This window comes from Suncus etruscus, chromosome 1 (genome assembly GCF_024139225.1).
Source record: "Suncus etruscus isolate mSunEtr1 chromosome 1, mSunEtr1.pri.cur, whole genome shotgun sequence".
Lineage (NCBI taxonomy): Eukaryota > Metazoa > Chordata > Mammalia > Eulipotyphla > Soricidae > Suncus > Suncus etruscus.
The window spans coordinates 54,626,054-54,653,803 of NC_064848.1; the positions used below are offsets into that span (position 1 = coordinate 54,626,054).

The following is a 27,750-nucleotide window of genomic DNA, read 5'->3' on the forward strand; positions in this document are numbered from 1 at the left end:
GCTGTACTATCTCTCTGGCCCTCAAATGTTACTATATAAATTAAATAAAATCAAGATGCAACTCTTGATTTTAGTTGAAAGTTCTTTTTCTAGAAGACTTCCCCCTTCACCCAGTAACAGGTACTAACGCATGCAAGGCCTGCACTTGACCCTCGCCAAGAAAAATCGATAAAAAAAGAAAAAAAATAAAATTTCAGTTAATATAAAATATTTATATATTTTTTCAAAAGAAAACTAAGATAGATTAAATGCAACATGAATATTGGTTGACAAAGTCAATCTTTCCATATCACAGCATTACTTTTCTGAAGAAATAACTGTAAGACAAAATTTCAAAGATATTTTATTCAAAATTCTCCATCAAGGAGAAAAGATATATAACAGTGTTTACACATGCTTCAATAACTTATTTCACTGTACAATTTGCATTCTACCTAATACAAAGAAACAGCCAAAGAAAACTGTCAGCCCAGTTGATGATGTAAAAAGAACTGAATGAGGAGTTTAAAAGAGTGGCATCTGTAAATGTTTTTATTTCAGAGCATCAGTCACGTGAATCAGGGTGTCTAAATCTAAAAGTCAAATTGTGTTACACCTTATTGGTGATGCGAAAGGCTAGAGGAATATTTTTTTGTTTGCTTTCGGAGCATACCCAACAATGTTACAGGGTCACTTCTGGTGGTTCTTAGGTGACTGGCCATTCGGGATGCCAGGGATCGAACTCAGGCCAATTGCATGAAAGGCAAGTGTCCTACTTGCTGTGCTATGTCTCTTACCCCAAGCTACAGGTATTTTAAAGAACAGAGGAACTGTTTTTAGCTAAATATGGTAGGCAAGGGCCAAGAGGCTGTCAATTTTCTTTCCCTTTTGAGTTATTCCACAATTGTAAATAAAACTATATTTTGGGGCCAGAGCACTAACTCAGAAGGTAGAGAGCGCTTGCCTTGTATTTAGCCAACCCAGGTTCAATCCCCAGCATTCCATAAGGTTCCCCCAAGCTCACTAGGAGTGATTCCTGTGTGCAGAGTCAGGAGTAACTCCTGAGCACCATTGGGTGTGTATATAATTGGGGATGGGGGGAGACAGTAGCACCTAAAGTCTAATAAAAATAAATTTTAAAAATTTGGGAGTTTTTGGGGCCACACTTGGTGGTCCTTAGGGGTTATTCATGATTCTGCACTCAGAAATTATTCCTGGCTGGCTCAGTACTATTAAGGATGCCAGGGATTGAATCTAGGTCAGTCATTATCAAGACATTTAAATGCCCTCCCACTGTGCTATCTCTTTGCCAAAAATAATAGTTTATGCTGTGTATATGTCAATACTATTCTAGCTCAAAATTATGTTCATCAATTATTTTATAGGTAGCAAAATGTTTCAAATGCATAAAACAAACAAAAGAAATAGACAACTTAGTTTTGCCAAAGTAGCACCAAGTAAAACAGCCAGTCTGTAAAGTTTCTCTTGCTTTTTCTCAAATGATGCAAAGAGCCATAGTGACAAAATGGGCTGAAATGTAAGAAGGTAAGACACTATTCTCTGTTCTTGGAAAACTTTTTGGTATATTCTAACTAACATAGTATACTCTATAAAACTTAGCAATTTCAGAGATACAATGATTGACAACTCAAGGTAAGACTATGCAAGAAGAAAACAAGATGAAAATGATGGACTAGTGAAATCTGAACTTATTCCAAGTAATTATATTCTCCAAAGGAAAATAAAAGGCACAGGAGGTACACATTTCAATTTGGCTCAAAAATAAACTGATTTTAGACACTGGCAATACCTACCAAAACATAAAATCCATTTTCATATATTTTTCTTTGACAGAGCACATGGAACAAACAACAATGCCACTGTGGTTTACCATAATAGGAAAAATACATATTATTTGACATTTCCAAAGAACGATACTAAGGACAAAGTCCCTAAGCAAGAGTCTGGTAATTTCAATTACTAAACATCTCCTTTACCAAAAACTTATTTCTGAAGCTTAGCAAATGTCTGAGTTAACATCCTTTCTTTTATGATGAGAATTACTGATATTACTGAAATGCTCTAATTTTCACTTGACTGTAAAATCATTACAGTGACCTCACAAACCAAGGAACACCAAGAGACAAAAAAGTAAACTAGTATTTTACAGTGAAAGCTAATTCAGACTTTACTTTAATATGTGTAAACCATAAGTTTCAACAACAACAAAAAAATAACAGCAGTTACGGTCAAGTTTATATTTGATTATTATATATTTAAGAGAGAACAACAATCATTGTAATTGTAAACATAAGTATGTATCGCAAGAAAAGCATGACCTAAGAAAAAATACACCCATTGCAATGATGTCATTTTACAGACTTCTTGTGACAACTGTAGTGTAACTAAATTAAACTGTCATTGCTGAGTAGGACTCTGGGCCATGACCTGAGGGAGTATTTCTCATATACCACTGAGCTACGTTAGCAGCAATCAATGCAATAAGATATAACAAAGTCACACCTTTAAAAAGTCATAAGAACATCTCGCTCTTGTACACTAGTATAGAAAGGTCTCCCAAAGATAAATGAGTGTAGGCCAGGTTTAATCTTCTCAGCTAGAGCCATTATTATGTTAAGATCGCCCTCTGCTGTTAAATCAAGGTCTGTCTTCAGGTTCCTCAGAGATTTAAAGGGCTTTTTCCCCTTCTGCCTATAATGAAAAAGAAAAGAAAATTGTTTAAAGGGCACACAATAATCAATGACATACAAAGCTTTTCTGTTCACTTAGCAGTTTTACGTACGTATCATCTTCTATGTATTTTATTAGTGTCAAGGCTTTTCTGTGAAGGACAAGAAGAAATTGTGCCAGGAAAGTACTCCTGAGAGATAAACCAGGCTTCAGATGAAAAACCTGAAGGAAAATGAAATAAAATGCCTAAGTAAATAATCTGTTCCTATCTACTTATACATCAGTATCATTGTGTGTGTGTGTGTATGTGTGTGTGTGTGTGCGCACACACACGTTTTGGCACCCATGGTTGCTCTGAAACTACTTCTGTCTCTGCTATCAAAATCTTCACATCTCACATACAAAGTATGCAGCCAGACTACTGAGCTATAACTCTGGTACCTAGCATCACTATCGTATCAGTGTTGGGAGAACACACATTATGGCAGTTCTCCTCAATCAGTTCTACTGAAGCCTTCTGTTAGAATATAGTGGGAAGTACTGGGTTTAAAAGCAATGACAGTTCTAGTTTAGCTTTTAATAATGAACTTGCATTTTATACTGTCTACCTAAGAATTTATCCACATTTGTTTTATTACTGAAAGTCATGATGTAAGTTACTTCCATGTGCAGCCTTTATTTTTTGACAACACTTTAATCTTCACATATATTTGATGAACCCAGAAGTTGAGGCTTGCTTAAATTATTTTAAGATAGTTTATTCTTGGGCTGTGGGGGAGGGGAGAGGGTGCATACATTGTGGTAGAGAATTTTATTTCAACTTGAGAAGCGTGGAATTACATGACCATGAATTGTCCTTGAACTTTATAACATGTCACAGACCACAAGGACTTGAATCCAAAATTTTTAATTAACATAAGGATTTCATTTCAAATCTACATTTATGACAATGTTCCCTGGCATGATCCCCACAATGATATCATGACAAAATTCTGTTATATTAAGAAATAAATCCCATATAATTTTCTTCAGATGTTTAATTATGTCAAAGAAATGAGACAATAAACAAACTATCATTAAAACATAACAATACTAAGTTTTAAAAATGTATGGTTCCATTGAAGTAAATACCCATTTTCCCTTTCAAAAAACCTCCCTTGATTTATAGGTCAATGCTTAGAATTAAAAAGAAAGGCCAGATTCTACACTAATGTGTGTGTGCTTGTATATTATTCATGTGGAAGGATATATTAGAAAAGAGAATAAATCATGTTGATTTACTCTTACAATCTCAGGCTTAACATTTACCTGATCCAGGAAGGATTTTACTAGAGTGTCTCTGTGTAAAACATCTTGAAAAATATTCCTGTGCAAGAAAAGGAGATAATCCAAATGTTAAAATGACTATATGTTACTTTCTACTATCAGTTCATATCAATCGTAAATCAGATATATTTTGAAAGGTTTTTGGTTTGGGGGCCAAACCCAGTGATGTTTGAGGAGACTCCTGACTACACTTAGGAATTATTCCTGGCAGTGCTTGAATGACCACATAAGACGCTGGGAATTGAGTCTAGGTTGATCACAATGCAAGGTAAACACCATATCTGCTACACAATGGTTCCAACCCCACAAATCAAATACTTTGAAATGGGCTATCATATATAAATGCTTTGATAAGAATTAGATATATATGTATACTTTTAGATATATTTTCACTTAAGGCTATATCTGTATGTTATTGATTTTTCTTTTCTTTATTTGGAGGGCAGGGGAGGCACACCCAGTGGTGCTCAGGTCCTGCTGGGTTTGGGGAAACCTTATGGGATGTGCTGTGGATCAGGTTGGCTCTGTGTAAGGCAAACACCATATCTGTTATATATCACTCTGGTCCCTGTAATGATTTTTTTCTATAGTAATCCTAGGAAGGTTATCTATGTATCTAATCAATCGATTGCTTAACATTGAGCACATAAAGCAATTAACAAATATAGTCAACAATTCTTGCCATTTCAACAAAAAACCCATGAAGGCCAGAGGGATAGTACAAGTGGGGAAGGTGCTTGCCCAGCATGTGGTTGACCTGGGTTCAATTTCTAGTACCTTTTATGGTCCCCAGAGCCCACTAGGATCGATTCCTGTTGCAGAGCCAGGAATCCACTCTAAGTATAGTTAGTTATTACCCCAAATCAACAAAAGCTAATATATACCATTACAACAAAATAAAAAGGTCAATTAAAAAAATTAACCTTTACAGTAAAAAAAAAAAATTAAGGCAGAGCATATGCCTCACATATCTGAGGTTTTGGGTTTGATTCTCAGCAATTCTACCAGGAATAAATGGATCTAAACGTAAAATTTAAAAATTTATATAAAATTAAATTTACTTAAGTTATTATAGGTACAAACAAATTCTAATAAAGAAAAGAAATAAAGGAATAAATACTCAAAACACAATGGAGTAGAGGAGCCAGAGCAATAGTACACCAGGTAGGGAGCTTGCTTACACACAATAAGTTCAGTTCAATTCTCCAGCAGCATATTATAGTTCCTAGAGCCCTGAGCAGAGAGCCAGGAGTAAGTCCAGAGCATAGATTGTGTGGCCCCAAACCAAAAGCCATAAACAGTAGCATCTGCAAAGTCTTGGCCACTAGCTTGCCTCAAATTTATCATCTGGCAAGTGGCTGGTCACTGTTACTTTGTACTGAGTACTGGGGCCAGAGGCTTAATATATATTTTTATTTCCAATCTAACTTATCTTAGGGAAACACAATTGTATTCTATTAAGAAAAAAAAGACAGAAGGCTTAGAGACTTGGCTTAGTGGTAAAGAACCTCACTGCATGTGAGAGGCTGTGAGATTGTTGGCCCACCCATATTACCCAGTGATCCCTGACAAGAATCCTGTGATGCCTGGCATGCTGCTGCCAAGTAACCTTGGACATGACAGCAACAGCAAAGGAAAAGAAAAGAAAATAGATATTTAAAAAAAAGTGGATGAGTGGGCGGAGCAATTGCACAGCAGTAGGGTGTTTGCCTTGCATGTTGACAACCCGGGACAGACCCATGTTCAATCCCTGGCATCCTAATTGGTCACCCGAGCTTGCCAGGATCGATTTCTGAGTGCAGAGCCAGGAGTAACACTTAGTGCCACTGGGTGTGGCCCAAAACCCAAAAATGTGTATATAATATATATATCTATATAAAGTAAAAAAAGTAAATGAAATCAAATGTGTTGTTAAGAATAGTTCTAGTAATAAATATCCCCTTTCTTTTAAACCCAAACTTGCTATATTTGTAAAAGTTCAAATTTTGGATTATTACTTGATGGCAATATTCAAAGAAAGGGCATTACATACAAATCAGGAGTGAAACTTTCATCAGTATAGATGATCGTATCCTGAGCCATGTCTTCTTCTGAAGTGGCTCGCCAGAAAGCTGTCAGCTCAGATCTCATGTATCTGCGTTGATTGTAGATGTGTTCGTGACATGGTGGCATCTGTTTGACAGTGTTGACATCCACGTCTATATGTGTGGTGGGATAGGGAGCATACATGACTTGCCGAAAGGGTAGGACAAAGCTTCCAGTTGAGTCCTGTCATAATAAAAGAACATTATAATATCACACGTTAAAATGTATGAAGAATTATTCTTCAATTGGTTTGATTTAAAAAAATCAAAATGTAATAAATCAAAAATTTAGAAAATCTATCTCTAGCAGGGCATTTTGCCTTGCATGCAGCTGACCTGGGACCAACCCAGGTTTGATCCCCAACAGTCTGTATGGTCACTCAAGTCTGCTAGGAGCAATTTCTAAGCTGAGCACAGAGCCAGGAGTAATTCCTGAGCAATGCCAGGACATTAGTCCTGATTGGTGTAATTTTAGCAACAGAAGTATTCACTAAAACTGCCTTTTTTTTTCCTCCAAGCATAAAACAGTTCTGGCCACCAATCCAGGCATCAAGCTAGGATGAACAAAGGACCATCTGCTTTGCCCCTGACTGATATAAGAGTAACACAACCAATGAGGTGTCTCTTTGCCCATTGCCAGAGGTGAAGATTGCTTTTAATAGCAAAACAGAAAAAAAAACCTAACCATATAAAAAGAGAATTAGGTTATGTTTTTGAGGGCAAAAGATAAGAAAAATAAACTACATACATTAAATAATGACAATAAAGATATATGCCGAATATTACCAATGCACTTAACTGTGAGATTACAAGGAAGTTTCCTCTTAATAATATGATCCTTTTGAATTTAAATGTATATTTTAAAATAAGCAAAAAATAAAGAACTTATTTATAGATATAGTCAGGTAGTCTGCTGCCATGTAACAAGTACTTAATGTACATTAGATATTGAGTTACGTATTATATAAAGAGAACAGAAGACAGAGACTAATTTTAATTTTTCACTCTTATAAGATGTTAATATTCTTTATAAATAAGCCTTTTTTCCATTTATATTAGCTTCTGTGGGATAGATTTCCAGAAGTCTAGTATGTTAAGTCTTGAATTTAAGGCTCATGGTATATGTCTAAGCATTTTCTGGAAGGCTATACAATTTATATTTTATAGAAAACTCCTTAACACATTTGTTTCATTAAATTATAGTTTCAAATTTTTCTCTTTGCATTTGGCAATTTTCTTTCAAGGATAAAATATATAATTAAAACAAATTATGCTGAGGAAATAAGAGCATTAAGTACTTTATTGTGTTTTTGATAGGAAGTTTTAATGTCTAGTTTTGCACAATTCAAATCAGAAATGAGTTTTCTTCAACTTCCATCTTGAAACATACTATTATGAACTCATATCATGTAGTTCTGAAAGTGCAAAAGCTGAATACATTTTTCATTTGCCATTTCAAATATTTTCTTTTTTTTTTTTTGGTTTTTGGGCCACACCCGGCGGTGCTCAGGGTCCTCCTGGCTGTCTGCTCAGAAATAGCTCCTGGCAGGCACAGGGGACCATATGGGACACCAGGATTCGAACCGACCTGACCTTTGGTCCTGGATCGGCTGCTTGCAAGGCAAACGCCGCTGTGCTATCTCTCTGGGCCCTTCAAATATTTTCTATGCCTACACTCTCAAGAAAGTATTCTCTATAAGCCACATAGGGGGCTGAAGCAATAGCACAGTGATAGGGCATTTGCCTTGCATGCAGCCACCCTGGCACTGACCCAGGTTCAATCCCCGGTATCCAATATGGCCCCCTAAGCCTGCCAGGAGTTAATTTCTAAGCTCAGAACCAAAAGTAATCCATGAGCGTTGCTGAGTGTGGCCTAACCCCCACCCCACCCCACCCCACCCAAAAAAAAAAAAGCCATATAGTGATTAGGAAACCTACTTCTTTGACTACAATTTAAACAGCAGGAATAGATTGAATAAAGTAACTGTCCTCTCCCTAATTCTTGAAAATTTCTGGTTTTCACTGATCACTATTGATCTCTGAAAGACTTAAAAAGAAAATGATGAACTATTTTTCTAATATATATTCTATATTATAAATATATTTATATCATATATAAATGATTTATATAATATATACTTATATATTATATATATAAATATCTCAAATTAGATACCCTTCTTTTCTTGTTTTGGGACTATATAAGCAGTGTTCAGGGGATACTCAGGGATCAGTTTGGGATATTCTCCAGGTAGTTCTTGGAGGACCAGACAATGCTGGGGATTAAAAAGGACTTTACCTGCAGCATGCAAACAGCTTAAACGTTTTTGTTGTTCTTGTTGCTTTTCTTTTTTAAAGCCAACAACTTTTACTTTCTTATTTCACAGTACAAAGATGAGAGCCAATAGACCAATGTTTCACAGTAACAGAAAGTTACCTGTATGTTGCTCTTATTTATATATAAACTGTCTCCCCAAATTTAGGCATGCAGCTAAATTGATGCCCATTTGGAGATACAAGCCTGGGCACACTTGGCATAGTCCAGAGGGCAGCAAGAGTAGTAGCACCTTTTTTTTTTGGAGGAGGAGGCACATTTGTAGTTTTTACATTTGTAGGCTCACATGTACAGGTGCATCCAGTGCTAAAGGAGCACTTGGGGTCCATTTCATAGTGTGCTGAAGAGGAAAGTCAGTCAGGTAGAAAGTGAGCATTTGCTTGGATTGGAAGGCGTAGTCTTAAGCCTTTTTTTTTTTTTTTGTAATATATGAATATAGCATGTTCACATAAAATGATAAAATAGAAATTCAAATTTGTTTGGTTAAAACCTAAGTGTTTCCATTTAGATGTATGTGTTTAAAAAAAGATCCTGAAGCCAGATCAATAGTACTCTAGTAGGTGGTCAACCCAGTTTCAATCTCTGGCATCTGATATGGTCCCGAGTCTAGCCAGAAGTGATCCCTAGAACACAGAACCAGGGACCACAGAACCTGGAGTAAATCCTGAGTACAGCTGGGTTTGGGTGTGGATCCAAATCCAATAAACAAACAAATAATTCTGATGCCATTTAGGCAGATACAAGAAACCAAAGAAAGATAGTCTATGCATTTCATCAAAACTATATGGCAGGCCCAGAGAGATAGCACAGCGGTGTTTGCCTTGCAAGCAGCCGATCCAGGACCTAAGGTGGTTGGTTTGAATCCCGGTGTCCCATATGGTCCCCCGTGCCTGCCAGGAGCTATTTCTGAGCAGACAGCCAGGAGTAATCCCTGAGCAATGCCGAGTGTGGCCCAAAAACCAAAAAAAAAAAAAACCCAAAAACCAAAAAACAAAAAACTATATGGCATATAACATTTTGCTCATGTGTGGGAAAATAAGTCAGCCTTTAAATATAAAGATAGGGTATAATATGTACCAGGAGTAAGAAGTTAGCCTTGCATGTGTTTGACTTGGAATCCATCCCCTGCATCCCATATGGTTCCCTGAGATCCATCAGGTGTAATTCCGGGAGTAACCCCTCCCTGAGCATTGTGGGTGTAGTCCAAAATAAAAACAAAAACAAAATAAAAAATAGATCTGTATTAAATAGTAATATTCAAAATGTATTTATGATAAACCATAAAAACGATTTTTAAGTGTTTTATTTTTGATGAATGAAATACCTTTAGGAGACCTTGTACAAAAAGTCCTGATTCATATTTAAATGATGATTCTGCTTCACATAATCGGGAGCATTTTCTCTCTGTTGGAGTCAGAAAAAGGCATAGTGTTTTCACTATCTGTAAAAAGAGATTTTAATGTTAAAATATGAAGAGAAAAGGTCATGAGTTTACTTTTAAAGAAATTTGAATAAAAAATTGAATTATGGGGCTGGAAAAACAGTTCAGTGAGTAATAAAGTTTTTAACTTGCACATTGTAAACCCAGGTTTTATCTTCAGCATCCCATATGGTCCTCTGTATACTGCCAGGAGTGATCTCTGAGCAAAGGCAGGAGTAAGCCCTGTAAGTCAGGTACTGACTCCCAAAAACCAAAAACTTAATTACTGTGTCTATAAAATATAACGTAAGAGGGCCATAGTGATAGCACAGCAATAGGGTGTTTGCCTTGCTGACCCAGGATGGACCTGTGTTTGATCCCCAGCATGTCATATGGTTCCCCTGACCCTACCAGGAGTGATTTCTTTTTTATTTATCTATTTATTTATTTGCCAGGAGCAATTTCTGAGTGCAAAGCCAAGAGTAACCTCTGAGGGCTACTGGGTGTGGCCCCAAAACAAACAAATATATGGATTTATATATAAAACCTAAGAAACTGTATTCCTCAATCACCCTGTAATATTCCATAGATATTTACTTAAAATAGGGATTCTGAGGCCCATTAATTTATTGTATGCATGTTAAAGTCTGAAATTATGAGTACATATTCTTAACTATCTAGGTGTGTGATTCAGACTTTCTCAAATTATGAAGTGTTTATGAACAAATGACCCAACATAATTACTAATAACCATTTCTATCCAGCAAGAGGTTTTCACACAAGCATTTCTGAACAAGAAGACTTACTCTTTGCCCTGTCCCACTTTTGGCAGGCTTAGGGGACCAATCAGGATGCCAGAGACTGAACCTGGGTTAGACTCATGCAAGACAAGTGTCTTGCCCATTGTACTATATTTCTGGCCCACTAGTTTCCTTTGATCTGAGTGGAATACAATCTAAGATCCACAGTATTTCAAACTGTGGGTAGCACTGAAGCATTTATGTTCATTCATATTCTATTTTTTTCTGCAGGTATGTACCAATAAAACAGTTTAATTTATAAATTAGGCAAAATTAGAGATTGATAACAGAATTAGAACAATTATAACTATATACTACAACAATTTAAAATTTATGTGAATGTTGTTTCTTTCTACCTCTTTTCTACCTTTATTGAAGTTTATTAAACTTTATTGCAAGACCAAAGAATACAGTGGTAAACTGCTTGCTTTCCATGCAGCCAACCTGGGTTCAATCTCTGGCCTTCCATATGTTCCCCTGAGCACTACCAACAGTGATTCCTGAATGCAGAGGCATGAGTAACCCCTAAGCACCGCTTGGTGTGACCCTGAAACAAAAGCAATAACAACAACAACAAATCCCAAATAAGCTCCCCAAACAACAAAACCTTATTGCATTTAATATTTTCAAATCAAGGTTTACCACAGGTAACTGAAACTGTGAAAAGTGAGACTGCAGATGAGCCTTAAAAAGAACAACAAAGGATAGTGGGTGTTCAAAAAATTTTTATTTCCCATTATACAAATACTATATGCATTTAATCTTTTTATTTTTTAAATTCTTTTTTTTTATTTTTGTGCCATACCTGAAGGTGCACAGGGATAACTCCTTGCTCTGAGCTCAGAAATTATTCCTGGCAGGCTCAGGAGACTATATGGGATAATTAAACCTGGGTCAGCCACAATCAAATCAAATACCTTACCCACTGTGCAAAACTCCAGCCCTGTATTTGGTCTTTTACCTTGTTTCTGGAATGGAGTTCCTAAAACCTTTAGAATTTTGATGAACAAAAGTGACCTTAATCATGCTAATAAAGTAACTTTTGCATCTGCTAAGAATGCGGTCTGGTTGCAGGACCACCCTCCTACTCAATTCTTCCCTTCTGTTAGGGAAGAAGGGCTGAAGTTTAACTGTATAGGAATGTTGAATCATTGCCTATAGTAAAACTACTGTCAAAACCAAAAACCAAAGTTCAGAGAGCTGTTAAGGTGATAATATGGAGATACAGGGACAACTGTATTTGGAGAGAGCAAGGAAGCACCAGGTCCTTTCCCCATACCATGCTCTAAACATCCTTTCCATCTGTTCCTAAGGTATAACTTTATTCCTAATAAAACAGAAATCTAGCTTATTCCTAATTAAACCAGAAATCCACTAATCACAAGATGGTTGTGGTTGATGGGTAGTACAAGACTTAGCCCTTAAACTTGATGCCTCTCAAGACAGATAAAATCAGATTTGCATCAAATGGCAGGATGGCACAAATGGCACAGCTGTCCAGAGTAAGGGGTTCCTATCTCTCAACCCCACACCAGATTTGTTAACCAAAATTCTTTTCACTTTGGCTAGAGAGTGAGTATGGGTGTTAAGGCACTTGCTTTACATGCAGGTGATGAGTGACACTGTGTCCCCCCAAGCACTACCAAAGGTCACATCTCAGAACAGAGCCAGGAATAACTCCCAGGCACCACTGGGTATGGACCAAAAATAAAAAAGGATAATGAGTGTTCAAAAAATTCTTTTTACTCATTATTAATTTAAAAAAATGAAACTGTCAAAAAACTTCAATTTACTTCAAACTTAACTATGCCACAATAATCTGGTCAGATTATACCTATATTTTTATTCTATTGGATAATCTGTGCTGTAACCTAACCTTTAAACTATAATCTGTGACAATCTGTATTAGGCTATCAGAATTAAATATACTGATTGTGGGGCCGGAGAGATAGCATGGAGGTAAGGCATTTGCCTTGCATGCAGAAGGATAGTGGTTCGAATCCCAGCATCACATATGGTTCTCTGAGCCTGCTGGGAGAGATTTCTGAGTGTAGAGCCAGGAGTGACCCCTGACCGCTACCGGGTGTGACCCAAAAACCAGAAATAAATAAATATAACGATTATTTGTGAATTATAAGGCAAATTACCTTATTTACTTTCTCTGCACTGCTACCTACTACAACAGAACAGCCACAGGTTTGCAAGTGTGAGCTGATGGCACTGTAAATTGAGAAAAAAAATGTTAAATATTAACTATAAAAGAATTTCACAAACTAAAATAATAACGACAAAGTTAGTAACTTATTAAAATAGTTTTCCATGATAAATACCAATGGTCTAAATATAATGCCAGATTTCAATTCTACAGTATTTTATACATTTATTTTTTAATTAATTTTTTTTTTTTTGGTTTTTCGGGCCACACCCGTTTGATACTCAGGGGTTACTCCTGGCTAAGCGCTCAGAAATTGCCCCTGGCTTGGGGAGACCATATGGGATGCTGGGGGATTGAACCGTGGTCTTCCCTTGGCTAGCACTTGCAAGGAGAACCTTACCTCTAGCGCAACCTCGCCGGCCCCAGTATTTTATATTTTTTGAAATTCTCTTATATCTAGTTTTAAAATACCACCATTTTATAGTGAAAGAAAGAAACCACATTTTATAGTGAGAAGTAGATAAATGGAATTTAAGGTGAAATGGGATTTAAAAATAAGGCACGAATGAATAGTAATCAGTAGAATCAGGGCTAATTACATCTGAGTCAAGCAATACAAAGTTCATATAAAGTTCATTGATACAGAGATTCTATCCAGAACCAAAAAAAAAAAGACTTCAGGGCTAGAAGATAGTACAATAGTTAGGGTATATGCTTCACATGTGACAAACTCAGGTTCAATTCCTGGCATCACATGGTCCCTGTAGCACAGCAAAGCACAACTCTAGAAGTCACTGAGCACTGCTACAGGGTGTACCAGGTATCTGGGACCACAGAGCCTGAGTGGCATTACATCCTCAAGATCCTTCCAATCCAAACTAATTTTGTTTAAAAGAAAAAGCCTGCAAAATGTTTACATGAAAGAAGAGTTTTATCGTTTTGTTTGTTAAAAATTTTTCATGCTAATCTGCAAATGCAAAGAAACACTAAAGTAAAAAGAATACTATATGTGTAGAGAGGGCCCTTATGTAGTTTAAAGGACTACAACAGAGGCACTTGAAAAGTACTGACTATTCTTATCTTTTTTTTTTGGGGGGGGCACACCCGTTTGATGCTCAGGGGTTACTCCTGCCTAAGCGCTCAGAAATTGCCCCTGGCTTGGGGGGGACCATATGGGATGCCAGGGGATTGAACCGCGGTCCTTACTTGGCTAGCGCTTGCAAGGCAGACACCTTACCTCTAGCGCCACCTCTCTGGCCCCTATTCTTATCAATTTTATGGAAAGAAATACAAGTAGAAAATATATTTCTTTCTTTTTTTTAAAATATTTTTTATTTCAACTCCTTGGTTACAAACATGATTGTGCTTGGGTTTCAGTCATATGACACCCCCCCATTACCAGTGCAACCTTCCCACCACCAATGTCCCAAATATCCCTCCTCCCCTCCCTGCCCCCAATTGTACTCTAGACAGGCTTTCTATTCCCCTCATACATTCTCATTGTTAGGATAGTTCGCAATGTAGTTATTTCTTTAAACTATGGGTTTTAAGAAAAATGAAAGACATTTCTCAACAATTTTCAGAGACAAAAGAGAGGAGGGCTGGAAGTTACAGCCCACCTCATGAACCTCACCACAAAGAGTGATGAGTTTAGAAAATATATTTCTATATATTATGCACTTTTATGTGCCAGATACTCTTTCAAAGGGCTTATTCTGCAGCTAGAGAGATAGTACAGCAGTTAAAGTGCTTGTCTCGCATGAGGATGACCGAAGCTTGATTTCCAGCGCCCCAAAGGTCCCCCAAGTACCACCAGGAATAATTCCTAAGTACAGTCAGGAGTAAACTTGGAACATTAACAGGTACACTCCCCAAATGCAAATCAACAGCAACTCTCCCCTAACAAAAACAACAACAACAAAAAGTACTTACTTTGATTTACCTCATTTAATGATTGTAAAACCTATGAAATAAGCAGTATTATTAGCCCTATAAGGGTGCAGGCACAAAGATTGGGTAGTTTAATGGGATTATACCAAGTATTATATTTGGAAGTATGGTTTTAAAACCTACAGTCTTTTAAGTATTAAGATCTGAACTATAAGAAAAAGTATAAATGAATAAGTTTCATTTCTAGACTAAATAACATAATGTAAATTATTTGAAAGAATCCTTGCAGTTTCAGCTATAATGAGAAGTGAAACAAGAAACTGGAACCAAAAGAAGGACCAAGTTTTTTTTCCTGAGCAATATAAAAACTCAGTATCTTTAATTAGTTAAAGAATTACAATATAGCTATAGATTTACATATACAGATGTAAATTACATTTACAGCATAAATGTAATGAAAAACTACCATCAAGCTAAACAATCGTTCAAAGACAGAATGTCGTCTTAAAAGAATCTGAGTAGGTATTCTGCTACTATTTTTTCTTCCAAATCTGGTCAAAAGTGAGCACAGAATAATCTTATGCAGTTTTAAGAAAAAGAAACATATTTCTTACTTAAGAAGAAAGCCTTCATGACAACTATCACCAATATCGTCGTCATTGAGGACTGTATCAGCGATCTGAAATGCAACCAAAAAAGGGGGCTGTAAAACACTGGTGAAACAATATTTTTAATACACAAGTTTTCTTAAGTCGAAGTTCAATATAACTGAACATCATCATAATATAAGGTCATGTGACATGCAATAAACACGCAACAGATTTGTAATAAAATGTATTCAGCTGTTGAACACAAAGAAAAAACAGGTCAATCAGGTTAAACAACAATTTTTACAAGAACAATTTCCTTTCCTGACCTGCCAAAAGCAGAACATCTTTTTAAATATTTAAATCATTGTAATTTACAGTTGCTTATAATAGAACTTTAAAAAGAAAAGAGACATCTTTAGTGATAAAGTCAGAAAGCAAAAATTAGAGTTTTTGTGACTGAAACCCAACTTCAGTACGTTTGTAATCACGGTGTTTAAATAAAAAAATTAAATTGAATAAAAAAACAAAGAAATAGAGTTTTCTAAACATACAGAATTCAATTCAAAATGTCCTCAACAATTAATTTAGGAAAGTAAATTAGTGAATGTAAATGAACTTCCATTAAGAGCCATTGATTTGTAAGCTGTCTTGTTATAAAAAACAAAGATTTAAGTTCTGCTTGCTTCTATAAGTCTTTAGGTTCTCTCTTTAATAATAAATTAAATTGCAACCATCACAAATCAAAAAATTCAGAATTTTATCATAAAATGTATCATAAAATATCATAAAATTCAGAATTTTAAATGTGTTTTTGGAGAGTATTTAGTAATTTATATAACTAGCAATGTGATAAAAAAAGGTATAACAGTGATATGGGAATATTAATAAATATACATAATAGTTTTAAAACTCAAGAGAACTAAAGGGTACCATTGTTACAATTCAAGAAGAACTTACATCTATTTCTTCAGGAACACTATGTGATTTCATAGATGAAAGCAATTCCATTACAGGAATTACTTCTCCAGTAAGCATTGGAATAATACTCTGACCCTATACACAAGAAAAATGAAATAAAATGAGGTGAAGAAAATCTACACAATACAGAATAGAACACTCAATAAAGAATTAAAAACTGAAAACAAAGGAAAACAATCTTTGAATAAAATATTTGAGAATTTATTCAAACACAGTTCAAGTTTATGACTCCAAAACATTTATGAAAGATTTAATTTTTGTTTTTTTTGGGTCACACCGGTGAGGTTCAGGGGTTACTCATGGCTCTGCATTCAGGAATTAATCTTAGGGTGTTTGAGGAACCATAAGAGACACTGGAAATTAAACCTGGATTTGCTGTGTCCAAGACAAATGCTCTGTCTGCTGTACTACTGATCCAGCCTGGATTTTCAAGTTACTTAAAAGTTCATTTTTATTCATCCATGATTTTCTTTAGTCAGCTGAGATACAATGATTCATTTTTTTGTTTGTTTTGTTTTTGGACAATATCTGGCAGTGCTCAGGGGTTACTTTGAGCTCAGAAATTACTCCTGGCTGACTTGAGGGACCAGATGGGATGCTGGGGGACCGGACCGGGGTTGGCCACATGCAAGGCAAACACTCTACCTGCTGTGCTATAGCTCTGGCCCCTGCCATTTTTAATTGGAAATATAAGGCTCTTGTTAATGAGATCTCTTTCCTGATAAAATAACAGTTCTGACTGAAGGAGAGCCACAATATATTGGATAGCCTAAGAACTATTAAAATTAAAGCCTGTGGGCCTGAAGAGATAGCACAGCGGTGTGTTTGCCTTGCAAGCAGCCAATCCAGGAACAAAGGTGGTTGGTTCAAATCCGGGTGTCCTATATGGTCTCCCATGCCTGCCAGGAGCTATTTCTGAGCAGACAGCCTAAAACAAACAAACAAAAAATTAAAATAAAATTAAAGCCTGTGCCAGTTTTGAAGAATCTGCTTTAACTTCTCATTTCTTTGGAAAAAGACCAAAATCCTTCAAATTATTTTAAAAAATTTAAAAAAAGGAAAGGAACAACACCCCAAATTCCTGCTTAATAAAAGAACACTGACACATTTTACATTTAAAAACGAGATACGGTGTGTTAAGATAGTTAGTTAATGGGCTAAACCTATGTAGGAGGCCCGGGTTTGATCCTTGGTACTTCACTGTCCCCTGGGTATTATCAGGAGGAACCCATTAGAATTGAACTGAGATTATGCCATAAGCTCTATCAGGTGTGGCCCTTAAACAAACAAGAAGAAAAGATTAATTAAGCATAAAAATCTTTGAAATAATCAAAGGAAAAGCTTGAATCAATATTCAATCTCCACATTCATAGTAAGATATGATCTACTCTAATGTTAACCAAAATTATAATTCTTTTTAAAATTTTACTTTATTGAAACCATAGTGATCTACAAAGTCCTTCATTGTTGAACTTCAGATATACATGAGTCAGGGCCATTCCAACAACCAGTGTTAATCTCTCTCCACCAAAGAACCCAGAGTGCATCCAAATGACCATTCTTTGCCCCCTGGCCTGCCAGTATAACAGGCCCATTTACATTTAGATTGTTAAAGTTTATGTCTCTTGATTAAATTATCATTGACTTTGGCTTGGACATTTAGTTCTATCCTATTTTTCTTCCACGAATGCACCTGAGATCACATGGCTCCTGAACTCCAAAATTTCTTTTTTCCTATCTTCTTACTTTTATAGAAAAATGCAGAAATATGTGGTAAAACAAAGTAATCCATGTCCCAAGGTTCTATGAAAAAGGCGGGAGCCCCTACAAAATTATAATTTTTATTACAGACAAGCTTCCTTTAGTTATTTGGGCCAATACTAATTTCTATTACATCTCAAAAATCAATTTTTTTTAAAAATTATATTTTAGTGGGGAGCACACCTGGCTGTGACCAGGGTTTAGGCCTAGTTCGGCAAACAGGTGGGCTCAGGGGAAAGTATAGGATGCTGGGGTTGAATCAGATTTGGCCTCCTGTAAGGCAAGCACTCTACCCATTGTACTCAGCCTTTACATCTCCAAAATCTAACTTTAAAATTATTAATTTTAATATTAAAAGGTCAATATAGAACACAAAAATTAGAGTATCTCAAACTATTTTGTCTTTAACGCCTTTAAAAAGTGTTTCTCTTTGTCTTTACACATACATATGTCATTAGCCTAGTATTTGATGGTGTATGATTTGCAGCTTACCTGATCCTCCATTCTCTCTGTGCCTTCTAAAATAATCTTCTGGACATTCTCTTGCCTCTCCTAAGAGAATATTTATTAAACTTAAAAATATCCATTTTATTATTTACTAATAAAACTATATATGTTTTTCAAAATATAATTAAATGGTAGACATGTTTGGAGTAATTTAGTCTAATCTGTGCTGCTTGTCATGGAAAAAATGCTTTCTACATTAGGAATATCAAACAAACCCATGCTCTCAGAAATAAATCCAAGTAACATATTTTTTTGTATTAAAACATGTTTTAAAACTACAGTAACATGTATAATTTCACAAAGAAACAAATAATATGCCTTTCAAATTAAATAAGATCAAGTTGACTCTGGGGAATATGGAACTGCGAAATTTTCAATAATTTTCATAACCTTGTGAAGAGGCACAACTACAAAAATAGAGAAAAATATTCTTTGTTTTGTTTTGGCACTACATTTGGCTATGGTTAGGGCTTACTCTTGGATCTGTGCTCAGTGACCACACATCGTTGGCTCGAGGGATCATGCAGAGTACTTCAGATTGAATTTAGGGTGTGCAAGGCCAGTGCCTGACTGCTGTACTATTTCTCCAGCCCTCAGAAAAATATTCTTGGCCCAAGGATGTGGCTCAGTGGTACAGTGTCTACTTTTACGAAGGAGCAAAGGATTTGATTCCTGGTTCCACCCCATGCCACTAAATGGGATCACTAATTGCTGGCACTACTGATTCGATTGCTGGAGCCTTAACAAGTTTGATCTACAGTGTACTACAACAAAGTGTGTGTAAGCACCACCATAGTGTACAACAACAGGAAGGGAAAAATGCTTTCTTATAAAGATATATTTTTCCTTGGGACTGAAGAGATAGTACATCAGATAGGGAGCTTGCTTTGCACACTGACCTGGTTTGATCTTGGGCACCCCATATGGTCCCCTACCAGGAATGATTCCTGAGTGTTGATAGGTAGGAGTTACTTACCCCTGAGCACAACCAAGTATGGCCCCAAAACAAAACAAAAGATACTTTTACCCTAATAATCTGGTAAAAGTCTGATAAAATAATCTTTCAATTTCCATGAGAGTATTGAATGACAAAGTAAAGAAGAGAATTAAATTTGTTCTTCAGATATAGTAAACTATCAGATTTAGGATTACCAATAATTCCTTCTAGTTCAATTGTCAAAATTAAAAGGTCTAATTTTGCTATAGACCCCGGCCTACAGGCATGATGGCTGAATTCCAAAGGACTACTGTGGTGAAGACAGCCTTTCCCCTGAAAAAGGGGATGCGGTCCTGGTAGAGACTGCTGAGAAAAGGCCAATTGTGCCTTGGGTTAGCATTTGGTAGGATAGCAACCATGAACTTACTAGACATTTATGTATGATGAGAATTAACAATGCCAAGTACATATATATATAAAATAAAAAAATAAAAAAGACAAACTGTGCCTTTGCTCCTTGCATTAAAACAAGAATTGCTGGAACATACCTTACTTACTCTAGGCTGACAGAATAATCTACAATAATATTTTTCTCAAGTAGGTAGAATCTACAATAATATTTTTCCAAGCTGGTAGAATCAATAATAATATTTTTTATTCAGTTATTTAGTATTGTGTAGGCTGCAGGTGTGTTTAGTCTTTTAATTACATCTGCCCTTTTTTCCACAATAGCTCTGGTATAATATTAAATGGACAATGGGGCTGCACTTTGTCGATTAATAGTTGACTAGCAAGAATCATATTCAAGAGGGAAGAATAATTATTATTCTGATTTCTGTTGACCACCTAGAATCATTTCCAAAAGGAAATAATAAATACTTTTTTGATGTCTGTTTATGGTAAATGAAACTGATTACAAAGAATTTACAATACACATATAACGTTTAGATGATTGTCTAAAGATTATGCTGCATGAAATGTTTATTCTGTAGCAAAAAACATGTTATACCTGATCTACCCAACTTCCTACTATTGATAACTTTTTGCTTAAATATGAAGCAGAACTCCCAATAAATCAGACTCAGCTCCAACTACTCTTGAGTGTGTTTGGTTTCTGAGTACCCACTCTTTGCCAACTCCTTGCTCCCATCCTCCTATTGAATAACCCTGAAGCCCTCCTCAGTGCTGCCCGACTCAGCTAGCTTGCAACATGAATCAGCCTCCTTTTTCTTTCTCCACAAATATGGGAACTTGACAAAGAAGTTAAAGGGGCTAAAGGTCAATTAGAGCTATTATTCATGAAACCATTGTTTTGAATTGCTTTTTATCTATAATTAGTTGTTAAAAATAAGTGTATAAAGCCAAAAAATATGTTCAGAGTAGAATCAGAAGTTTCCAAGAAAAATTCAGATTCTACAATTTAATATAGTAAATTATTCTCTAAGGAACACATAAAATCATTAACAGGGTATGCATAAAACAATGATCTAAATCTAATAGGGCTGTCAACTATTCTGAATATGATTCTAAAAATTAGATGTATTAAATAAACTTCAATGGCTTAGTTAGCATGAGTAATAAGCTCGAAAGTCACTTACCTTATGCATCCATATCCTTCCTTTCCGAATAATATGTGTTAACCTGTCAACACATACTCTGTGAAGTGGGAGATAGAAGCTCAGTTCTGTCTGTGGAAGTATAATTGATAGTCCATATGTACTCCTATCCCCATTCCAGTTTCCATCAAAGATTAATGAAACAATAATTACTCCTTTTTCGGACAAAACAAAAAACTTTACATCTATAGCTCCACTCTCTGCATTTCGAAGGATTTCTCCATTGAGGGTATGATTGGCCAGAAAAGTTATTTCTCCATCGCTGAGAAGTACTTGTTTAGTCTTTGGAGCCCAAATGTGTCTTACTCTAGGGCCAAGAATATTGTCCCAGTAAGCAAAGGTGGCTGCTAATAAAGGCGATTCACCACTTAATGCAATCTCTGTCTTGGCCACAGCTGGTGATGGTGGTGGACAGAGAGTCGACATCACTGCAGCCAAACTGTCACATTATCTGAGTGTTTCGTGTGTTTCTAAATGATAGGGAAGATCAAATGATTACATTAAGCACTGCATTACAAGTATATGCAACATGTCTGAAGTCATTGAACAACAATTCAAATAAGCAGTCAGGGAGAAAGCATAAGGAGTAGATACCCAGCACCATATGGCACCCTTGAAGGACTACTGTGGCTAGCCTAGGAGGCCCTTGAGAGCTACAGGGTGGCTTAAGCATCACTGCATTCTGATGCTTTCATAAGAAATGGAACATCTCTGCCTTGGTTGGCCAAATGCCACGGGAATGGCCCCTGCTTGACCCCTCATTCAAAAGGGGTTTTGGTATCAGAGGTTATTCAAAAGATGACCAAAAAAAAAAAAACAATATCCTTGAGCCATAATAAAAACGAGTAATCAGCTGTTATTCTTTTTTTTTGTTTGTTTCTGGGTCATAGCCATAATTCATTTATTCAAAAGAGCAAGTCAGATAATTAAAATATTTTAAAATATATTATTATTATGGAACCTGCTTTACTATCTTCTCATCTCTCTGGCCCTTTACACTTAATGAATTCTCTGAATAAGGTCTATAGCCCAATACAAGTGTTTCCAATGACAGCGAAATAAGCAAGAATAAATACATTTAATATGCTGCTTAAGAAAGTGGTAGAGCACTTTTCCACCAGAGAGATTTATATTAGAAGGATAAAAGGAAAAAAAGCTTCAATTATATAGAACATGCCAAATATAAAATATAAAACCTATTAATATATTAATCTATTGAGAAGATAGAGAAGGAAACTGCGCAAGGTCACAGAACCAGAATCCAGGTCTTTTAAAAAACTTAAATATATCACTCTAAAGATGTATACTATATACAATATTAGCATAAAATAAATCATTTGACTAATGTGAGAACTGAGAAATTGAATTGAAAGATTGTATATGAAAAAATTCAGCAATGTCACTTAAGTAGGTTTAAAATTGTGGGCTCTCCAACTTGGACAACAGAGACTGAGCAGAACCCTTAGATCCCTAATATCCCACACTTCGGCTTGGGGACTGAATGAAAACAGGGAGCATCTGATACAGAAGACTGTACACAACAATGGTGGAACAGAACCTTTAGAACCGTAAAGACTCTAACCTAGACCCTGTCCTAGGACCTGTACAAATGCCAAGAACGCTGGATACAGTGGCCTCATTGTCTCACCCACAACTGAGAGGAAAGTTTCCTGGCACCACATTCAAAGCCCTTGGGATGAGGTAATAAACACCTATGGAGCTAGGGGTTGATCCCATGATGATATGCTGCAAGGATGGAGAAGCCCTGAATCTCCTAGGCCACGGGAATTCCCATTCTCCCCCAATGCTTACTGTACCTATACAAAAAAAAAAAAAAAAAGTGGAGGGAACGCTAAACCCTACCACTGCAGCACCCCTTCTTTTTCTTGTTTTGTTTTTACTTTTTAGTTTTTGACTTTATTTTCCTTCTTTCCTCCACTTTTCCCTTTTCACTCCTGTGATTATTATTTGGTGATTTTTTTTTCTTTTCTCATTAATCGGGTGCATTTTTTCCCTTCTTTTTCTCTTTCTTTTTTTGGTAGTTACGGCCAATTTTTTTTCTCTTTTTTTCTTTCTTTTTTCTTCTTATCCTTTTTATCGCAAACGACAACAGAATAGACAATCTACAACAAGCTATAAAGTGGAGACCAGTAGATGCATGCTGGAAACGGGGGTGGAGGGAGGACAGTACTGGGGGTGGGAGTGCCCCTTACTCGTTGTCACTATGTACCATAAATAATGCTGTGAAAAATAAAAATAATAAAAAAAATAAAATTGTGGGCTCTATTCCTCCTAATGGTCAAGTAGTAATTAGTAAGTAAACTATAATATTCCTATCTCTGCTGGTATGATATTTTGGAAACTTTTGATCTATGACTAAATTCATGCCAAAGTAAATTCTTCTATTGAAATAAGGAATTTTAACTAAATCTTGTCAAAAGAATTCAGAGACTGCTGAAAAACAGTGACTTCTATTTTTAGTGTATTATATGACTACTTGTATCACCAGATGTCAAGAATAGGGATTCACAGTTTAAAAAAAAACAATTATAGTAAATATATGCAGAAATCATTTAGCAGAAGCATTTTTTTTTCTTCTTGACAGGGGTTGGGGTGGGATGGCATGATGATAGAAGTCTCAGGAGGTCCTGGAGCCCCACCCTATTCTATGATTCTTTACTCTCTGCTTGGTGGTCCAGTGAAAAACCACAGAGATAGGATGCTACTGAGTTGTCAGGGAAACCTGAGTCATTCTTATGACTCTGGAGACCCTGAGGCCAGTTAGGGCTGTTTGAGGGATCATATGGTTCTGGAATAGAATGGGATCAGGTACAAATAATCTAGGCAAGTCCCCTAACCACTGCGCCATCACCCCATCTTCCCATCTTAACACAAAGGTCTTACTGTATTTTCCGGCATATAAGACGACTTTTGAAACAAAAAGTCAACTGAAAATCAGGTGTCGTCTTATACGCTGAGTATATCCTGAAAAATGTTTCAATATGCCATACAAAAATTGTCTGAATATTGCCACAAAACGAATTTTCCAACTCGATCCTACACCAATCACTGCAAGGCTATTCAGACCGCCTCTCTAACTCAGCCAATCCAAGCAGGCTTTTTATGCATGCAAATTAGACAATGTTCTGGACCAGAGAAAGCCTGCTCAGATTGGCCAGAGTCAGAGAAGAAGTCTATGACAGTATGACCTTTGAACCTTTTCTTGTTGTGATTGGCTCTCTGTGGTACATACAGTTGCAGCACAGGAACGTTCTGTCTGATACAGCGAATATAGGTCTAAACCTATGTTTTAACTGCAAAATTAGGGGGTCGTCTTATACGCCGGCAAATACAGTACTTGTTTGTGTTTTTGTTCAGGCTTGGTTCTGCCTTCAGGGATCATTTGTGCTCAGGAGCCTATCTGTGGTTCTAGGGATTGAACCTGGATCTACCGTGTGCAAGGCAAGCATCTTATATTTAGATATATATATCTGACTCCTAAACATAGAATTCTTAAGTCTGTCGTTTTTATTTCACAAATTAATTCTTATTCATTTAAATAACAAGTTCATATTTGCTTTTTAAGATGTTATATAATGTAATAGTCTTAAGGGATTATACTGATCATAACTATATACCTGGTTTAAAATAACTGTGTTTTGGATACAATTTCAATAGCCAGTTTACAAATATAAAATAAACACATGTAACAAACTGAAACTGTAATGAAGCCACTGACATCATTAACAATAGCAAACTGGACACCAAGCAGATGCAGTAAGAAAAAACATAGTCATAAAAATTTACTGCAACATATTTTCCTTTGTCCTTTCCTTCTGGATAAGAGTAATTATAAAAGTAAACTGTACTTAAACAATAATTTCATCATTATATTGCATGTCCTAAAACTGAATTGAGTTCTAGAGCAAAATTTGCTTGGATTATAGAAAAACTTTTATCTGACTACAAAAATCAAACTATTACAAACTATTTATTACAGTGAATCTTAGTGCTAGTAACATTAGAAAGAAAATAAAGGAATGAGTTGTCATAGAAAATTATAAGAGTTGTTTTAGGATTTTACTACCAAGTCATTATACTTGGTGAGAAAAATCCATATACAGAACTGTGGCTGAAAAAAATGACTTTAAAATCAATCATCTTTCTTTTATCTATACATCTTATTTATGTGTAATGCTGGCTATCCCAGTGGGTTATTAACATTAGCCACAAGAGTTCTGAAGGAAGGCAGGGTCCAAATTGGATACAAACAATGGAGCTGGAGAGATAGTACATGGAATAAGGCATATCCTTTGCATGCACCTCACTCAGGTCCAATCCCCAGCACCTCATATGATCTTCTGAGCTCTGTCAGGAGTGATCCCTAAGCAAAGATCCAGGGGTAAACCCTGAGCACCCAAACACAAATCAAAACAAAAATACCAAATTTAGGTAACAGCATTTTGCCACTCAGATAAACAAAGAACAAGATTAATAATAACAAACTATGAAAATAACTCAATATTTAGGTCCAATATCTAAATATTAATTTTTTGGGGGGTGGTTTTTTGGGTCACACCCAGCAGTGCTCAGGAGTTATTCCTGGATCTACGCTCAGAAATCGCTCCTTGCCGGCTCGGGGGACCATATGGGATGCCGGGATTTGAACCATCATCCTTCCGCATGCAAGGCAAACGCTTTACCTCCATGCTATCTCTCCGGCCCCATTATTATTTCTTATTAAAGTTGCCTGATGCGGTTATTTTAAATTAATATTCTACCATTATAAGTCTTCTACATTTTTTTAAAATCATGAATTCTATTTATTTTCCTGCTATGCAAGAGAAGTTGGATCTGAGACCCATCCTCCTTCCCGAAAGGAAGCTGCTCAGATTGTTTGCAATATTTTTTAAACTGTCACCTGGCAAGATTCAGGGATGAAGTTCATGTTGACTATCAACCAGGTAATGTCTTAGAGACCCAAGTTTCTCATAGGTTAGCCTTAAAGATAAAATCATTAATTAACATTGATGCCAAGGGCAGGTATGAAAGATGGGTCTTCACTTAAAAAAAAAGTTATCTGAAAAAATTAGGTCAGCTACGGATCCAGTTTTTATATGTGGAAAAGAAAACATTTTAGTCCCTAATAGAACTGTTTTCCCGAGACGGCTAGTAGTGGTTTAGTGCATAATCTATAATGTGCGCTGTAACTTCTCTTATTTTGTTTCACTAGTATAAAGATCAGTTATTATGAAGCTGCCCGTGTGTGTGTGTGTGTGTGTGTGTGTGTGTGTGTGTTATTTATTTAAATCAGTTTTGGGGCCACACCAAGCAATGCTCAAGTCTTATTTCTTGCTCTGCAGGTGCTTTGGGAACCAATCATAGGGAGGCAGGAGATTGAACCTGGGTTGGCAGGTGTGCAATGCTATAGCCCTACCCACTGTACTATCTCTCCAGCCTCCTCTGGGTTTTTGTTTTATTTTAAATAAATTCAGGGCATTCCTAAAGAGGAAGAGTTTGATCCAGCTGCTGCCAAAGGTTGCAGTGTCACATTACTAAGATCATCATACTTCATGTTTTCGAACTCCATATTCGAAACATTCCATATATTATATTGGTGCTGTAATGATGGTCAGTTTATGTTGGAATAATGCTCCCATCACAGTGGTATAAATGAAAAGTCATGTCAGGAGTACTGTGGCCTCTCGCTGTCTAATGTATGTAGGTATGTAAGGGATGGAAAAATTTTGAAGCAAAATTTACCCACTTTCCCACAAAAGTTTTGCTCTGGAAAACCTGCCAATCTCCATTGGAAATGGGTCGATCTCTCTTAGCTTAGTGTTCCACCTCATTCTATCTTCTGAATACAGACTCCTGGGGTCTCTCCTGGAGCCCAGCCAGAGACCGTGTAGACACAGCAGAAGAATAGCCAGTGCACACACATCTATCTTTGTGCAAACTGCTGCTACCACATAAGTGATGCCAGAGATCACTTTCGTGTGTGTGTGTGTGTGTGTGTGTGTGTGTGTGTGTGTGTGTGTGTGTGTGTGTGTCCTCTGGGCTGTGAAGCTAGAGACTGAGATAGGTCACAGACCAGTCTAGATTTGCTGCCTCCAAATTTTTGTAAAGACCATCAGGAACCTTTAAAAACTTCGACCCCAAAAACTATAGACTTGTGCAGTCGGTCCAGACCTCCCATTCGACCCAGAGGATTCGTCTCCAGCTAGAGCCCCACAGTGGCAGGAGGAGCAGCACGCGCCGTCTGCCCTCCTCAGGTCGGCCCTGCGGGAGAGGAGGCCTCCGGGTGCCCGAAGCTCCTTTCCCAAGAGCTAGAGACTCAGAGAGGATGCGGGGGTCCTCCCTCAGGCTTTGGGAAGAGTCTGGAACCCCGATCCCGGTGTCTCTGCGGCCCCCGCTGAGGCGAAGCCCGGGGCCCAGATGCACCGCGGCGCTGGCGTGGAAACCCCGAAGCCCGGCGTCGTGGATCAGGGAAAAAAGAGAGGAACAAGAGCAAACACCACAGCCACGGCGAAAGGCGTCGGCACTTCCCCACTGTGTGGCCCCAAATCCCCCGGACCCCCAAAGAGCCGCTCGCCAGGCGCATTCGCACTCACCCACTCGCCACCTCCAGCGCCCCAGCAGCAGCCTTGGGCCCCGGGGGACCGCAACCACCAGCCCCGC

The 27,750-nt window shown here is 36.9% G+C and overlaps 1 protein-coding gene and 1 non-coding gene across 2 annotated transcripts; both read right to left on the minus strand.

The window, feature by feature from the left end:
- Positions 1 to 2,156: 2,156 nt before the first annotated feature.
- Positions 2,157 to 27,732, minus strand: C9orf72 (C9orf72-SMCR8 complex subunit). Its single transcript, XM_049771077.1, has 11 exons — positions 27,684 to 27,732; positions 21,052 to 21,539; positions 18,502 to 18,561; positions 16,228 to 16,323; positions 15,295 to 15,359; positions 12,783 to 12,855; positions 9,740 to 9,856; positions 6,029 to 6,264; positions 3,979 to 4,036; positions 2,783 to 2,892; positions 2,157 to 2,691 (listed from the first exon to the last, which is right to left on the minus strand). The coding sequence occupies exons 2-11, from the start codon at positions 21,493 to 21,495 to the stop codon at positions 2,505 to 2,507; spliced, it is 1,446 nt and encodes a 481-aa protein (XP_049627034.1). The 5' UTR covers positions 21,496 to 21,539; positions 27,684 to 27,732; the 3' UTR covers positions 2,157 to 2,504.
- On the minus strand, positions 6,585 to 6,725 carry LOC126032851 (small nucleolar RNA SNORA48). Its single transcript, XR_007504025.1, has one exon. It is a non-coding gene; the product is annotated as a small nucleolar RNA SNORA48 (small nucleolar RNA).
- Positions 27,733 to 27,750: the final 18 nt, after the last annotated feature.

Coding starts and splice junctions, on each gene's coding strand:
- C9orf72 (XM_049771077.1), bottom strand. CDS start 21,495: ATGTCGACTCTCTGTCCACCACCATCACCAGCTGTGGCCAAGACAGAG. Junction 2,893..3,978: donor TAAAATCCTTCCTGGATCAG/GTAAATGTTAAG, acceptor ATTTTCCTTCAG/GTTTTTCATCTGAAGCCTGG. Junction 2,692..2,782: donor AAATACATAGAAGATGATAC/GTACGTAAAACT, acceptor TTTTCATTATAG/GCAGAAGGGGAAAAAGCCCT.